Source organism: Tupaia chinensis, unplaced genomic scaffold, assembly GCF_000334495.1.
Source record: "Tupaia chinensis unplaced genomic scaffold, TupChi_1.0 Scaffold000257_1, whole genome shotgun sequence".
Classification (NCBI taxonomy): domain Eukaryota; kingdom Metazoa; phylum Chordata; class Mammalia; order Scandentia; family Tupaiidae; genus Tupaia; species Tupaia belangeri.
Genome location: NW_006159737.1, coordinates 3,405,719 through 3,423,201, shown reverse-complemented (window position 1 = coordinate 3,423,201; position 17,483 = coordinate 3,405,719). Strand labels below are relative to the sequence as shown.

The 17,483-nt window shown below is 40.2% G+C and overlaps 1 protein-coding gene across 1 annotated transcript in view; it reads right to left on the bottom strand.

Annotated features, from left to right (window-relative positions):
* The window catches only part of AASS (aminoadipate-semialdehyde synthase), a 74,413-nt gene that overhangs the window by 2,405 nt on the left and 54,525 nt on the right, over positions 1-17,483 (bottom strand). Inside the window, exons 16-23 of the mRNA XM_006149214.3 lie at positions 14,256-14,366; positions 14,054-14,162; positions 12,652-12,792; positions 5,924-6,091; positions 3,605-3,700; positions 1,975-2,090; positions 1,013-1,101; positions 137-313 (exon numbers count right to left, since the gene is read on the bottom strand). Of these exons, the coding sequence (XP_006149276.1) occupies positions 137-313; positions 1,013-1,101; positions 1,975-2,090; positions 3,605-3,700; positions 5,924-6,091; positions 12,652-12,792; positions 14,054-14,162; positions 14,256-14,366 (1,007 nt within the window). The remainder of the gene's footprint in view (positions 1-136; positions 314-1,012; positions 1,102-1,974; positions 2,091-3,604; positions 3,701-5,923; positions 6,092-12,651; positions 12,793-14,053; positions 14,163-14,255; positions 14,367-17,483) is intronic.

The following is a 17,483-nucleotide window of genomic DNA, read 5'->3' as shown; positions in this document are numbered from 1 at the left end:
GCCATCTTGGATCTTCTAAGATGGTTCACTTCCAATGAATGCCAGTGTTACATTCAAGAGCAATCAGTTGATATACAGGCACTGAATGACTTGGGATATGGAGGCTATATGCATTTCTCAAATAAACAGAACTTACCATCGAGCAGCATTTTGGCTGCCATGGCGGTCGGTAACCCCACAGTTTTAGCCATTGCTGAAAATCCATTGACATCCCCGTAAACAATAAGATCAATAATTTTGTTTTCCAAATGTCCAGAAGGATGTCTAATTCCAAAGCTGTTTCTCATCACTATCATATCTTTTTCTTCAGGGCCTTAAAATAAATAAAGACATTTGAAAACACTACTCTCATTACAATTCAGATATTGCATTGCATCTCCCTCTCCTGTCACTTTATTCTCACAAGTTTCCCTACCCATTATATATGGTCATTAGGCAATTACCTGTGCTGCTTTTTAGCCCAAAAACTAAGTACAAAAAATCAACAAAATTATAACTCTGATCATATCTTTTTGTCCAGTTTAATATCACTATAGCCTGGTTATAGACACAAGGGCCTTACTGTAGATACAGAGGCCACATCCTTTACTCCCAGAAATGCTTCTTTGGCATGTTTCTAATGCACTAAAATTAGAAGTAAAACTAATATTTATGCTTCTTTCCCTTATTATCCAGTCACTTTTACGTAATAATTCTCATATAATAATAATTCTCTTAATAATTCGCATATTCTGGTGGTGGTTTAGGGTGTGGACTCCTACATGGTTGACGGTGTTTCGAGTTCTGAATGTTGTGGCAGTCTCACTTTCTCTCTCTCTCTCTCTGTCTCACTCTGTCACTCTCTGGTCAAATTAAAATAAATAAATAAATAAATAAGTAAAGTTAAATAAAATAACTTTAGAAAAAAAAAGAAGAAAAAATAACTTTCATATTCTTTTTTTCTGATAAAATAACCACATGCCCTTTCCCTCGTATTGAACCCTCCCATCCCTGATTCTTCCTCTTGGCTTACCATAGGAAAGTCTCTTGGCCAAATGCTTGGACAGTGCATCTACAATGGACTCTGCTTGAGGGACTTGTTCATCCCCAAGTAAGCCCAGCCTGAAAAGCACAAGAGATGGCTGCATTAGTTCAAGTCCTCTGCATGTGAAAGGGAGCTTCTTGAATTTTACTTTAAAATGGCAGACTTTGAACTAGCAGTTGGTATAATGGCTATGTTGCTCGACTCCATGGAGTTGACCGTGGTTTGAGTCCTGGATTTAATGATTTAAACTCATGCCAGCATGTGTCCATGTGTGCCCAAGATCCCAAGAGGAGAATGGAGGAGAAGGGATTGCAGTGGGGCCATCCCCTCTGGGGGTAATTTCTTGCTTTCTGTCTCCCTGTCTCTCTCTTTCTGGCAAGTGCATGCACCTTATAGCAAAAACCTCTAAAAAAAAGTGGGGGGAGGGGCAGACTCATGACATGAGAGTCCAAATCATAGGCCTCTCTTAAGTTGTAAGATAACAACACAATGTTTTTACCTTCAGAATCACCCCCAGGTACCCTCAATTACTGCTCGCTGGAGCATGGTAGAGGCATTGTAAATCTCTTTTCCAAAGCTTTTTATGAGATTCATTTACAGGTTCATTCTCCCACACTATACCAGCCTAATGCATAGGAGAAATGTAAATGAATGTTTTAAAGTAGTTGGAAGACTCAGAATCTCCTATAGGAAAACAAAACTTGGCTTGCTCAGAAACTGAGTGGTAAAGTATTTCAAAATAAATACCTGCATTGAATTTTCCTCTATCTACTTTTTATCCCCACATGAGCATGGTACATATCAATCTCTCTATAACAGTCCACTGTGAGAATAGTAAATTAATCAAAGATAAATAACCAAAGTTTGGTTCTGTCTTGATCTTTGACTGGAAAGGACCAAAAATTGTTGCTCTTCTAACTTTAGATCTAAGTTGAATGGTGGGTGCCTACGTTTCGGCAGCTTCCAGTTGGGCAGTATCTCCTCCTAGTTTCTTCAGGACAGCTTCCTTAAGCACGTCACGCTTGGAGGAGGGTGAAATTCCAACAAGGTCACAGAGGAGTTCTTTCTGGTTGGAAAATTAAAGGTAAAAATCGTAAGTTCCTAATAAAATAAAAAGTAAATTAACTGAGAAATGATCCTATTAAGAAATTGGACCACAAATGTGCCACAAATATGTTCATTATAAATAATTAGAAATAAATTACAACACACACACACACACACACACACACATACACATGTCTGCACACATGGGTCATGATATCAATTCAATACTAACAGATGGTATCATATTTACCAGTTCTTGCCTTTGTCTATCACTCTGTCACTGTTTTCACCATTCTCTCTCCCCCACCCTCCAGTTGTCAATTTTGACCAGGATAAAGTGGAAAGGGCTTACTGTTGAGGTTGCCAGTAGCAACCAGAGTTCTTTAGTAGGTTCAAGAAATGAGAAAAATCTTGCAGATAAAATCTCAAAGGAAAAATACTGTAACAGTAGACACACAGTTTTTTCTATTTTCTACACAAGCTATGCTCTATATCAGGAGGTCAACAAAATGGTTCATAGAACAACTTTGGCTTGCCACCTGTTTTTTTAAATAAAAATTTTATTGTAACACAGTCATGCTCATTTGTTTATGTCAATGGCAGAATTGAGCCATTTTGACATATTGTATGATCCATAAAACCTAAAATATTTACAATCTGCTACTATATAAAAAAAGAAGAAAAAATAAAACCTGCTTTAGACTATTAGGACCAAAATACTGGGACACGCTAGAACACCTGCACCAACCTTCCCAACTCATCTACCTCAATCTCAGATTCACTCTACAGATATTCACTGTGGTCCATCAGGTATGTTTATGATAGAAGAACTTAGACTGGAATGGCTCACAGATATGCAAATCCTTGAATCCCGGCTTCTTTAAGAGATTTACTGGGATTCACAATAGCAGTCTCTCCCTGACTCGTTCTGGCATAACAGCTGGAAGATGAGCACACTAGTTTAAACTGGTTTATCAGCTGGTATTGAGGTAAATTCTGGCAGGTAGCTAAAACTCTCCTTTACAGTCAGTTCCAAGCCTCCAAAGCCCTTACCAACCCTGAGACTCTAAGATTTTGATATAACCCAGATATGGACATAAACTCAGTCACTGAAACCATTTTCATGGATATGAACGGCCGGATAAGAGGGCTGTTGGAATGCGCGGCTGAGAACCCAGTTCTGTGACACACCAGCATCTGCCCTGAATTATTACTTTCAGTGGGCCCAAGTTTCTGCTGTCACAATTGGAAACGCCTAGGACTCAAGGCAGACAGTGGTGCATCTCTTCTCAGGGCTCAGAGAGTAATTAAGTGGTAGAAGTTGCTGCTGGAACCAGGTTTGGCATGTCAGTCCCATGCCCTCTTCATCCTCCCATAATAGTAAAGGGAAAAGGGACTTAGGAGTCAGGATTTATCTTCCTGCACATATGCTACTGAATGGGTTCCTTCCAGGTTCAAAGCAGAATTCACTCTTGACCGTTTCAGAAGACATTCTGAAGAGCAACGGACAGCACATAATCTGGAGTCACTCACCCAGGTGAGAGGAGTGGCCTCAGGTCGAAGGGCAGGAAATGCTTCTCTATTAATAAGACCCAGTTTTACGAATCCATTCAAAGCTTTGGCATATCCCTGAAACAAGAAGTAATAAGCATATGAAATTATTTCTTCAAAAGAAAAAAATGTTCAAGCTTTTTTGAAAAGAGGGATCTTCATAATTATTTTTTTAAAAAGCAAGTTGCAATAGTCATTTGTATTACTAATATGGATACAACCACTGCTAGCCCCCAGCTGAGACAGCAGTGTTGCAAACATTTCAATAACTTATACAAGAGTTCGGGAAAAACTTGAGTCTTCTGTTTGTGTGTAACATAGGAACAGTATTTTCTGGCAGTATAAAGGAAAATTTCTTTGATTTTTTTTTATACACCGTCCAGTCAGCAAAATATTATTTAATAAAATAGTCAGTAGTGCTCCTTCTTGGGATTGTCTGAAAAGTCATGATGATTTCTATATGTTTATTATGTGAAAATGCATCATGACTTTTCCAACAACCCAATATAATGGAAGGATGAACTTATGTGAATACTCATCTCCACAAGAAAGCAAATAATTCATTCTACCAATTAATGGGGTCAGCAGGTGGTGTGGTGGTTAGGGTGCCGGACTCCCACATGGCTGACCGTGGTTTGAGTCCCAGACTTGGCGGCTTGCTTTCTCACTTTCTCTCTCTCTATCTGTCTCTCTCGTGAGTGTACATACCCTAAAACAAATTTTTAAAATAATAACAAATAAGATTAAATAAATAACTCTTTAAAGAAAAAAAAAAAAACACTACCCCGAGGCATATAGAGAGTAGGAAAAAAGGTAGAAATCAGAGAGATATCTTTCTAGTGGTTAAGATCATATCACCACTCTGATAAAAAAAAAAAAAAAAAAAAAAAAAAAAAAAAAAAACCTCCTTGTGTAGCCATCATTGTTCATGGGACAAGTCCAAAGTCTTTGGTACATTATATAAAACCCACAACAGTATGTTCCTCCAGCCCTACTCTCAGTCATCTTCTCCACCCCTCACAGTGTTCTTCCAGAGACCAGGGCTTCTGTGCATGTGCTCCTGTGCTTGGAAATATCAACCACTTTTCTTCATCCATGAAATGTTTAATCCTCTCTTAAACCTCAGCTCAGCATGCCTCTGAGGCAAGTGGGCACTCCCTTCTCCAAATTCCCATAGCATTTTGTACATTTCTGTATCAAAGTAATGCAAAGTGCAGTTCCTTATTTAGCTGCTGAGCTGTAGGTATATACAGCAAGGAAGTTGTTTTTATTATATTACATATTATATATTTTTATGTGTGTATGTGTATTCTTCATCTCCATGTTCTCGCCCCATCACTGGGCATTCCAATCCACTAAACAAAACAAACAACTGGATAGATTCTGAATGGCAGATGACGTGAATGAAGACAGAAATGATTTGTTGTCCTGTGTGAAAACCGGAGGGAGGGTGGAATAGAGAACTTCACTGCTGCTTCAATTATTGCTCAAGTAGAGAGAGAGAGAAGAAAAAGTGTGGGAAATAATTTTAGAGAACAAGAGAATCATTAAAATCTAAGATAGTTCCTATAGCCTTCAGAGATTTCACCATTAAAAGTATGGTCAGCTAGTAATTTTCACATTTCTGAAAGGTTATATTATTCAAACTGTTCAAAGGTTACTAATAAAAGAAATCATGTTTGTGTATGCTAATTCGGTGTAAGTATGTTTCAAAGGGAAAAACAAAAAAAAATGTTCAGATTGCTTCTAGGTTCTAGGGATCTGATATGAGGAAACACTTCATCTAACATATAAAATGGTGATTTATGAGCTTTTTTTTAATCTTGGAAATATATATATATATATACACATACATATATAATTTGTGTTTTTTGGAGAGGTTTTTGTTATAGGGTTTGTGTGCTCGCCAGAAAGACAGAGAGAGACAGAGAGACAGAAAGCAGGAAATCACCCCCCTGGGGGGGATGGCCATGCCGCAATCCCTTCTCCTCCATTCTCCTCTCGGGATCTTGGGCACGCACACACAGGCACCCAGCATGAGTTTAAGCCACTGGGTCCTGGACTTGAACCACAATTGGCTACATGGGAGTCCAGCAACATAGCCATTACACCATCTGCTGGTCCCTTAGAAATGTATTTTTATGGTGACCTCTATAAATGATTTTTTATAAATGACGTCAGTAGTCAATAAGTATTCAACGATCTGCTGCCATGTGTCAGATCTGTCCTGGTAAGTGAGGCCAAACAAATGAAAAATGCAGTCCCCATCAGGAAGGAATGCATGCAAGTACAATCACTTACCTTGTATCTCAGTGTTCCCCGCAGCAAAGTGTGAGCAGATGAAATGCCATAAATCTCAGCGTATTTTGTACTGTCTCTGTTAGGATAGCCTTCCAAATTCAATCCCGGGAAATAATCCATGGAAGTAACCGCGTCAAGAAATGAGACTCCCCCTGCGACGTTCACAATCTAAGGAACATTGAAAAGACACACGTGGGGTTGCAACAGTTTGTTCCCTTTCGGGTTTATCTGCCTCACTGGTATAAAGGAAAGCAATAAGGGTCTGAATAAAAATGCAACCACCATAGTCAGCATTCCATACTTAAGCTCTTCCACTAATAACATAATTCACAAGGCCATTATTCTCCCGAACTTTCAAATATGACTTAAAGCATTTAGTTTTGCTAAACATAAGGTCTTTCTTGTGTTTTATTTTTTTCCTCACTCATGAATATAATGACATAGAATTCTATGTCCCAGTAGAATTGTTTTAAAAAGAAACAATTGGGGAACCAGCAGTTAGCGTAATGGCTGGGTCGCTGGACTCCCACGTAGTGGACCGCAGTTCGCGTCTCGGACCCGGTGGTTTAAATCTCACGCCGGGCGCGTGTGCGTGCGTGCCCAAGATCCCGAGAGGAGAACGGAGGAGAAGGGATTGCGGCGTGACCATCCCCCCTGGGGGGTGATTTCTCGCTTTCTGTCTCTATGTCTCTGTCTGTCTGGCGAGCGCATGCGCCCTATAGCGAAAACCTCTCCAAAAACAAAAAAAAAAAAAAGAAACAATTGGTTGCTGAAAGCAACCTATACTTTTTAAAATGGTTTCTATGCTCAAATGGCAAAGACAATATTCGTACTTCTGAATGCCACATCGGGCACAAGTCTTGAACATTTCATTCACTCAGCAAACATGTACTGAGCAGCTTCTCTATATGTTCCAGGGATCACACGAATTGTGGAGGGATTAAGAAGAGTGGTGAATAAGATAAGATTCCTGTCTACCAGTCACTCCTTAACTAATTGAACAAACATTTAGCGACTGCCTACCAAGCACTAGGAACTGTGCTAGAGAGATTACCAGGAACATAGCCTGGGCTAGTAAATCTTTGGGTATATGAGGGGACTTCAAAAAAGTGGGGGTGGGGGACAAAATTAAAGTACTAGTTTATTTTGTTTCCAAAAGAGTTTGAAATCCATACATAGTTGTTCATAATATATATTTTCCATGAATGTTTTGAAGATTCTCTCATATGGGTAAACAGAGGGAAAAATAAACAATGCATTTAATTGACATAGAAATGAATTGTCAATGATAATGTATGATACAATGTATTTGTTTTGACTGATATGCACTGTATTTATGCTGGGTGAAAAACATGTTTTATACACTATAAAGATGTATGGTGATTAAGTGTAAATAATAAATATTTTAAAAAGAAAATGGGGGGATGGGGTCAGAGGAATTCACCCATAGGAGACTTTCTCTAAACTTAATGATTCCATAGCTTATTCTGAGATAGATTTTTTACTATACTTTGGTATGAGAAAGTGGAAACTCATTTACATATGGCTGAAGGAAAGAGGCTATACTCACAGCAGTGGAGTCTTTTCAGTTAAAAAAAATCTCATTTTGCAGTGTTGAGGACCATCAAAAATCCCAAGAGTGAAAATTTCAAGTATAGGAGGACTGCTTCTCAATTAATTTTCTGTAAACCTTTGAACTACACAGAAACCATTCCCAGAGAGACTATTTCTGTATTAATACTTTAAAATAAATTTATTCTAACAGGGTTCTAAATTAAAAGAAAAAAATCTAAGAAGAAGGCAAAATTTGACTTTAAGAGACTCTGCACCCATCTCATTTCTATACCGTATGGCAATTCTGAAGTTCTGTTTGCTTACTTAAAAAGAGAAAAAAAGAAAAAAGAAAAAAAATCTAGTAGAGACCACAATAGTTTAGTACTTTGCTAAGCAGAAATAAATCAGATCATCCATAAGTGTATTATGAAATCTTTGTGATGAGAGTAGGGAAATGTACAATGAATAGTCAGGATTCATAGAGAATGACAGTTGGCTAAGAATGCTGATCCAACAATTACTGGACAATCATCATTTGATCTAAGTTCAGGTTGGATTTCTAATGACATACTATGGGGCTCAACAATAAATACTGTGGCATTTACTCTTTTCTTAATGATTTGGATGAAGACAGAAAGACATGTTTATATATCGGTCTCCCAACCATTGACAATCACTATCAAGTTTCAGAACAAACATTCAAAGAATCACAATAAGCTTGCTCACTAAACCGATGAGAACATTAGCACAGGAAACACACCATCAGTAACTGAGGGCTAGCTGCGTGTCTTTACCTTAAACCCATGTCATAAACCATTTTTCAGAGATGGGTACTGAGACTGAGAGCCACTCAGAGCCAGTTTTCAATCTAAGTCTATCTGACTCCAATGCCCACGTTCTTTCTACTACACCACTCTGTCTTCTTCATTGTACTTCTCTCTGAATCCGTATTTTGAAAGGGATATGACAGCATTCCAGATTTTGCCACCAGTGAAGCATCTGAGGACTGCATTCACAATGACTGCAGGCAAAGGAGAGCAGGGGCAGCTCTGGATTTCCTGCAAAGAAAAGGCTGGGTGCTGCTGTCAGGGTGACAGCAGACAATGGAAAGAGGGCTAGGCAATTTCTCTTGAAGCCATGCTTACTGAGCCAGCAAAGTGCTTACTTAGAGGATATGCTTAGCTGGGGTAGATGGGGAGAGGTGATTGGAGGAGAGGGTTGATGGCAACGCTCTGCCTTGTCACCAATGAAGGATAACATTCCACCTGCAATGGTTCGAATGTTCTCCCAAAAGTTCATGCATCAGACACTTTATCCCTCCACTCTTAGGAACGGGTTAAGAGGGTGAGGCTGCAGTTCTATCGGAGTGAATCCGTTCCCTGAGGAGTTGTTCTAGCATAAGCAGCTTGCTGTGGAAGCAGGCGTGGTGCGCTCACGCAGTTCTTCCACGTGCCCTCTCTTGCCGTCTTACCACGTGCTGCCTTGTGTTATCACACAGCAAGAAGGCCCTCGCCAGATGCTGAGCACACGCCAGGGCCACGCCTGTAGATGTCCCTGTCTCTAGGACTGTAAGTAATGCATTTTCTTTCTTCATAAATTATCTGTCTGTGGGGACCAGGAGTTAGTGTAATGGCTATGTCGCTGGACTCCCATGTAGTCAACCATGGTTCGAGTCCCGGACCCGGTGGCTTAAACTCATGTCAGGCACATGTGTGTGTGTGCCTGAGATCTTGAGAGGAGAATGGAGGAGAAGGGATTATGGCATGGCCATCCCCTATGGGGTGGTGGGGGTGGTGATTTCTCACTTTCTGTCTGTCTGTCTTTGTCTTTCTGGTGAGTGCACGCACCCTATAGCAAAAACCTCTCAAAAAAAAAAAATTATCTGTCTCTGGTATTCTGTGATAGCAACAGAAGACCATCTAAGAAACCACTGGTTGGGAAGGGCAAGAAACTAAAAGAAGACAAAACCATAGTCTCCAAACATGTGGGAGGAAATTAGATTTGTTAGGAATTATATAAGAAGCTGAAAATATGGCTGGTGGCTGGAAATTTCTGCAAGGATATAGGACAATGAGCTATCTTATTTCATAAGCCACTATTTCATTGCTGGAAAAGTTCAGAGCTTCAACTTTAAGTAGAAGTCAGAGAGGTCACTCAGCTTCCCCATTATGAGTCTATGAATTATTTGAGGCTATTCCATGGCAAAAACTGATGGTGACAGAGGTAGTGGAAGGTCAAGAATACAAGAGAGGTTTTAAGAAGTTTAACAATACCGCTTAGAGACAGTGTGATGCACTTGAATTACTGAGTGAATAATACAGCACCTGGAAAATTCCTAGACACAAAGAATGAAAGTCTGACCCTTTGATTACATTTAGATGAAATAATACTGAAATGGGGGCTGGAGTGGTCAGGAAAAATCTTCTTCCACTGAGGAAACATGAATAGGACCATGCAAAGGGGCTATTTTAGAAAGAGAAAGAAAAGGAAAAGAGAAAGAAGAAAAGAAAGAAACATGAAAGAGAAAGAGAGAAAAAAAGAAAGAAAAAAGAGAAGGAAGGGAGAGAGAGAAAAAGAAGAAAGAAAAAGGAGGGAGGGAAGGAAGGAAGGAAGGAAGCAAAGAAAGAAAGAAGGAGAAAGAAAAAAGAGACAGAGAAAGAGAAAAGCATTATGTTTTCTTTTCAGCTTCATTCTGTCGGGAAGATGCAAAAAGTATTTCTCTTTACAAGAGGAGGTCAGGATGAAAGGGGCACCTTTAGATTCAACAAATACAACTTCTGCTGCCTGAACATAGCCTGCTGTTTTTCCTGAGCTCCCATGGCCATTCTTTATGTGACCAGTATTTACTAGAGACTTCTGTCATGCCTGACCATCTGCAGTTAGGGACATTGTAATCTAGAGGCCCTCCCTGAGCCATACTGCAAGCAGTTGTAAGGCTGGTTTTACTGTCTCTATCTCATGCAAGGAATCCACGATTCGCCCCACCAGCAATGACAGAGCAGAGCCACAGTACAAAGCCAGCCCACTCGTAGACAGTCCCTTATTCTTTTTGTCGCATGGCTTGCATTCTGCTCACCCTTCACTGTTATCATCTGTATCATACACATGACCTTCTGAAAATAAATGTTTGTCCAGCGGAATCAAGAATGTTTCCTGCTTTAACATGTTTGTTAATTCCAAACGCAGGCTAGTCTCTTCTGCAAGATCGAGAAGGGGGAAGGAGCCGTTGAAATACAAGAGGAGACAGGCTGTGACTTGGAGAACATCAGACATGATTCACAGAATTGGAGCCCTGGATGAAACATCACCCCTCGTGTTACACATGGCGAGGCGAGAGCAGTGGGCTTTGACAACTGTCCAGTTTTTAGTGACTCAGGGAGGGAGGTCAGTGCTCAGACCAGAACTCAAGGGTCCCGTTCCTGAGCCTTAGTTTAAGTGTTGTTCTGCTCATTAAACCAGCTGTTCTCCAACTCAGCTGTACAGCAGAATCCCTTGGGCAGATCTTCAAAATCGTGAACCCGGATGAAATCAGAACCTATGGGCATGGGGCCGATTAGAAAATATGAGACCTTTTTAAACTCTCCTGACGGTTCTAATGTACAGCCATGTCGATACGTCTGCCCTCCATGATAGGCACAAAAGACAGTGGCTGATGACATCATTCACCTTGTTCCTTAACAAATTCTGTTATTTAACTCCCCGAATACATTGAGATCCACAGATACATTAAGAATTGACAATACTGTTGTCAGAACCATCTTTTCAAGACACATCTGATCAGATCGCATCCCTGTGTGCCGGCCAAGTGAGGTGGCCAGAACACACGATTCAGAGTACTGCCGATTTTGTCATGTTTTCCCCCAAATAGGAGTCTTCCTTGATGCTCTTTAAGAATATAAGCTATGGGAACCAGCAGTTAGTGTAATGGCTATGTCGCTGGACTCCCACATAGTCGATCACGGTTCGAGTCCCGGCACCCGCGGCTTAAAACTTACGCCGGGCGCGCGTGTGTGTGTGTGCCCATGATCCCGATAAGAGAATGGAGGAGAAGGGATTGCGGTGTGGCCATCCCCCCTGGGGGGTGATTTCTCGCTTTCTGTCTCTCTGTTTCTGTCTGTCTGGCAAGCGCACACGCCCTATAGCAAAAACCGTTCCAAAAAAAAAGAAAAGAATATAAGTTATGAAGTCAGACAGATGTGATTCCCCACCGTCTCTGCCACTTGCAATCTCTTGAACTTTGGGTTCAGTTATCCAGTTATCCACGCCCCCAACGCCTGCTTTCTCCCTAGAAAGTCTGCGATATCATGCAGAGTAGCATCACCACTGGGCTAGGTCCTTCTTACCCGTCAAAGCCAAGCACATCCTCCTCACGGCTTGTCCTGCTCCCTCCCTTCCCAGCCCCCATTCCCTACCCCAACAACCTCTTCACCAAGGTCAAATCAATTGCCATCTCATCCATATTTCTGTGACACTTTAGCATACTTTGGAACTTCTCCCACTGGATTATAGCTATTTACTCCAGTGTCTCTCTTTTTTGCTATAAAACAATCTGGCCAAAGGGGAAAGATAAGGCTTTGGAGTTAATTAGGCCTGGGTTCAAATCCCTGCCAAATGGCCTTTGACATTCTCTCAGAGCCAGAGTATCCTATTATAAAAAGATGAAAGTAATGCTAACCTCAGAAAGATCTTATGGCCTGCTACGCAGCAGCTAGGGAAGACATCTTAGCTTCTTGCCTTCACCCACGAAATGCCGCATTCCAAGACCAGTACCTGTGTAGCTGTGAATTCTTTACGGGCAGGAACTTCATCCCCTGCAAGTCTTTGGTGCCTTGCCCAAAGTTCAGCACATAGTATAATTTTGTAGCTATTCAGTAAATATCTATCTTACTGACATAAGCGTGAAGAGTATTAATGTATATAGAAAACTTGAGAAAAGAATTTTCAAATTGCAAAAGCAACTTTCAAGAAGTCAGAGAGAGAAGAGTAAGCATAGGCTTTGCTGCTACCAGAGAGGAGGCCACACAGAGGAGAGCACCTACAGAAGAAGGTAAGGGGGATGGGCAGCAAAGCCATTAATTACTAAAGGGCCCTGGTTTCAGAGAGAAAGAGCCCAGACTTGCTTAGATGTTCATTGCGGGTTTGTTATCTCTACAGCTTCCATGATAATCCTTCACCTCTCCATTGAGCAGATAGGTGGCCGGCTGCATGATGTTCATCAACACTCCCAGGGGACTCCAGCTAAATTTATATCTCAAAGGATTGTCTGAATGTTCAGGGGCTGGAAGCCCACCACAGTAGGAAATGTAAGATTCAATCTGTAAATTAAAGAATCAAGAAGTTAGGAAGAATCAACAATTAGTCTGGGAGAATAATGTATCTAAGTAATTGAGAAGACATGAATGGAGCAAACTTGCTACAGTTGCTTCTTTCTTCAAGATATCAAGGCTTTCAAAAATGTATCCTTCAAGCTAACGCCATTTGACTAAGTCACAGTTGTATTATTTCTGTGACATTTTAGCATACTTTGGACTTCTCCCACTGGAGTATAGTTATTTATTCCAATGTCTTGCCTTTTCTGCCATAAAGGCATATATACATAGATACATACACACACACACACACATATACACACACACACACACATATACACAGGTAACTTTTTTTTTTTGAGAGAGAGACATTTTTGCTATAGGGCATGTACGCCTGCTGGGGAGACAAAGAGAAAATGAGAAATCACCCCACAGAGGGGATGGCCATGGCACAATCCCTTTTCCTCCATTCTCTTCTCAGGATTTTGGGCATGAACATATACGTGTCTGGCATGAGTTTCAAGCCACTGGGTCCAGGGATCAAACCACAGTCAGCCATGTGGGAGTCCAGTGCCTTAACCACCGTGCCACCTGCTGGCCCCAGATATAACTTTTTTAAACCCTCTAAAGAGTGGGCACCCAGGATCCTGAGAAGCAGGGGAGGTGGGGAAGAAGGATTGGCGCATGACAAGACCCTGTCAAGGTTACCGCTCTCTCTGGATCACAAGTACACATGAACTTCCTATCGCAAAAATAAATAAATAAAAACAATGTCATTGATTTTATCTATACAGTCAAAAAGCTAAATCATTTTATCTGAATCATCCCCTTTTCATATCGAACAGTATCTTGTCATGTGCAAAACTATTTCATGTACAACAGACTAATGTGGAAAAAATATTTCATGCACAACAGACTAAATATTTTTTAATTATTTCTAAAAATATTTTAAATATTTCTAAAAATACTCCAAATATTTTTACCACTTTTAAAATCAAACCTTATTACCTCTCCAGGGCAATCTAAAATCTTGATTCAACCAAAATATTAGTATAGTTTCTATTTTCCTAAAAATTCATTGCTACCTAAAAACTTAAATATGGTTTTACTGTACCATCTTAAAATGTTGTTTTAAATTTCTAGGAAAAATATTAATTATAACATAGCAGCACCTTTAATCAAAAATCCCAAAAGATTATTTCTGCACACAAGAAGCTAGACTTTTTAATGTTTCTCCTAAGGGATCTTTGGGTTAAACTGGGCTCACCTTGGCTCCCACTTCTTTGGCTTTATCTATGGTTTCCATTGCCAACATGTGGTCAAGACCAGGGTCCAAACCCAGTTCGCCAATGACCGTGATGCCAGCATCTTCCACACTGCAGCAGATGGAAAGAGAAAAAATGAAAAGCTGAATATACAATAAATGCAACACCATGGAGCCACTTACCTTGAAAATGATTAAAATTTACCTCTTTTCCAATTCTTTGAGCGCTGGTGTGATGTAGCTTGCAGTGACCATGTTAACTTTGCTTGAGATGCACGCCTTGGCCACAAGAGGGTGCAATACATATGGCAACAAGCTTAAAAATGAGGAGAAACTAATTAGAAACTTTCTCATCCAACCCTACCTTCCAATGTACTTGACTTTATACTAAAGTCTAGTCCTTAGGCATGGCTCTGATAAAATTATTCTCAGAAATGACCAATGACTCCCTGTGGGCTGTAGACTAATTTCATACTGTTACCACTTTTTTTTTTTTTTTTGAGAGGTTTTTGCTATAGGGCACGTGCACTTGCCAGAAAGGCAGAGACAGAGAGACAGAAAACGAGAAATCCCCCCCCCCCCAGGGGGGATGGCCATGTCACAATCCCTTCTCCTCCATTCTCCTCTTGGAAACTTGGGCACGTACGCACATGCACCCGGTGTGAGTTTAAGTTGTTGAGTCCGGGACTCAAACTGCAGTCAACTACATGAGAGTCCAGCATCGAAGCCATTACACCAGCTGCTGGTCCCTATACTGTTATCACTTCTAAAACCCTTACATAATCTTCCCATTTTTCTCCCTCAACTTCTCTCATCAATTATATGTGGGTACCAAAGAAGCTATTATAATTCTCCACTCAAAGCCTTTACGTTTTTAGCTCTAACTTTTCACCCTTACTGTACCTTCCAGTTGAAATGTTTATTATACAAATTGTCCCCATAAATCATACTTTCCCTTAAGAAATGCCTGAGGGTCCAGAAGATGATGTATTGGTGGTGGTGCTGGACTTCCACATGGCTGATCATGGTTTGAGTCCTCACCAGGGCTCAAGACTCATGTCGGGCATGTATATGCCCATGCCCAGAATCCTGAGAGGAGAACAGAGGAAAAGGGATTGCGATGTGGCCATCCTCCCCCACCCCTCGGGGTTGGGGGGTGTGATTTCTCAATTTCTGTCTTTCTTTCTCTGTGTCTTTGATAAGCACACACACCCTATAGCAAAAATCTCTCTTTAAAAAAAGAAATGCTTGAAAAACTATTTTCCTCCAAGAAGCTTAGTTTACCCCAATGTCGTATCTCCTTCCTTGCATGTATCCAGTTAATTTTTCATAATATTAATGTAATTTATTCCACTCACCTAAATCTTACTGAAGGCCACTAATTTGTTAAATTTTTAATTTTGCATGTATTAACATACTGTTATCTTTGTCCATTATCTTGTCATATTTTACTTAGATTTCATTCTAAGTCTGTTTTATAATGTTATTGTATTTTATTGTATTTTCATTCTTTCATAAAATGATAACATATTTAGGTACTCATGTGGCAAAATAATTATGTTTTATTCAGATAGAAAGTTAGAACATTGAATTTTTAATCAGGCTTTCTTTTCAAAATCGTTTTATTGTCAGATAACATTTATTGGTCATTTATCGATTCTTGCTGAAGAAAAAGTAATGGACATAAAATTTGTATCAATTAAGGAACATTTTAAGGTTCCAAAGATATCAAAAGATAACATAAAAAGTTCCCACGTGTAATTAGAATTACCTTTCATTGTATCAGTTTTTCAAACTTTTTTTTGGGGGGGAGAGGTTTTTGCTATAGGGCGCATGCAGTTGGCCAGAAAGACAGAGAGAGACAGAGAGACAGAAAACGAGAAATCACCCCCGAGGGGGGATGGCCACGCCACAATCCCTTCTCCATTCTCCTCTCGGGATCTTGGACACGCATGCACATGTGCCCGGCATGAGTTTAAGCCACCGGGTCCAGGACTCAAACCGCAGTTGACTATAGAGGAGTCCAGCAACATAGCCATTACACCAACTGCTGGTCCCCAAACTTTTTTTTTCAAAGTGAGCCATCACAGAACTTCCTCCAAAGACACAATCTGGATCTCACCTAACCAGGAAAGCTCCTAGGAAATCCCTATGAATAAGGAGGTGACTTTCTTCCTCCCATCTTGGAAAATTATACTCTAAAAATAAATGACTATTGACTATTTTCATCACCTTGACAATTAAAACCAGATCCATGTTGTGTTTTTTTTTTCTTTCTTTCTTTTTGCTATAGATCACATGCACTCACTGGAGAGAAAGTGAGAAAGTGATAAATCACCCTCCCACCCGGTGGGGCTGGCCATGCCATAATCCCTTCTCCTCTATTCTCCTATAAGAATTTTGGACATGCACACAGACACGGTGTGATTTTAAAGCTGCTGGGTCTGGACCTGGAACCTCAAAGATGGCCATGTGGGTCACCTTAAACTCCACGCCATCTGATGGCCTGATCTACTTTTTCATTAGATAGTAATAAACACAGTATTTCAAGATCTCTTCCTATAAAAGGATTTTAAATATTCATAAGGCTAGAGGATCTAATTACTTAATTTACACTCTAAAAGTTTAAAGCATAGGGGCCAGCAGGTGGCATGGTGGTTAAGGGCACTGGACTCCCATATGACTAACCACAGTTCAAGTCCCGGACCTGGCAGTTTGCTGTCTCACTTTCCTTCTCTCTCCCTCTCTTTCGCTCTCACTCTCTCTCTGTCCCTCTCAGGTCAAATTAAAATAATAAGTAAATACAGCTAAATAAAATCATTTTTTAACAAAATTTAAAAGATAAAATAGACAGCAAAATATATGAAACATCAACACCTCAGGACCCAACAATTTCACTTTTAGGTATATATCCATCAGAAATGTATAATTATGGTCACCAAAACAAATACTGAAATGTATACATCGGCATTACACATAATAGCCGAAACCAGAAATAACCTAAATTTCTCAACAGTCCAATGAACAACAACCGTGTGTTCACAATGGGATACTACACAGCAATGAGAATGAATGAACTGAAGTTACAAACCTTAACACAAACAGCTCTCAAAATAACAATGTTGAATGAAAGAAGGCAGTCACAAATGAGAAGGTACTGAATGATTCCAATTTATACATAAAGTTTGAAAAGGGACGAAAATTCTTTTATGTCAGAAACCAAGATAGAGTTTACCCTTGGGAAATGGCCTTAGTGAGTGTGAAGGCACATGAGGAAGGTCTCTAGGGTACTATTGACCTTCTATTTCTTTTGAAAGAGTTTTTTGTTTGTTTGTTTGTTTTTAGATTTCTTCCTATAGGGCACTTGTGCTCGCCAGAGAGACAGAAAGTGAGAAATCACCCCCCCGGGGGGGGGGGGTAGCCACGCAACCAC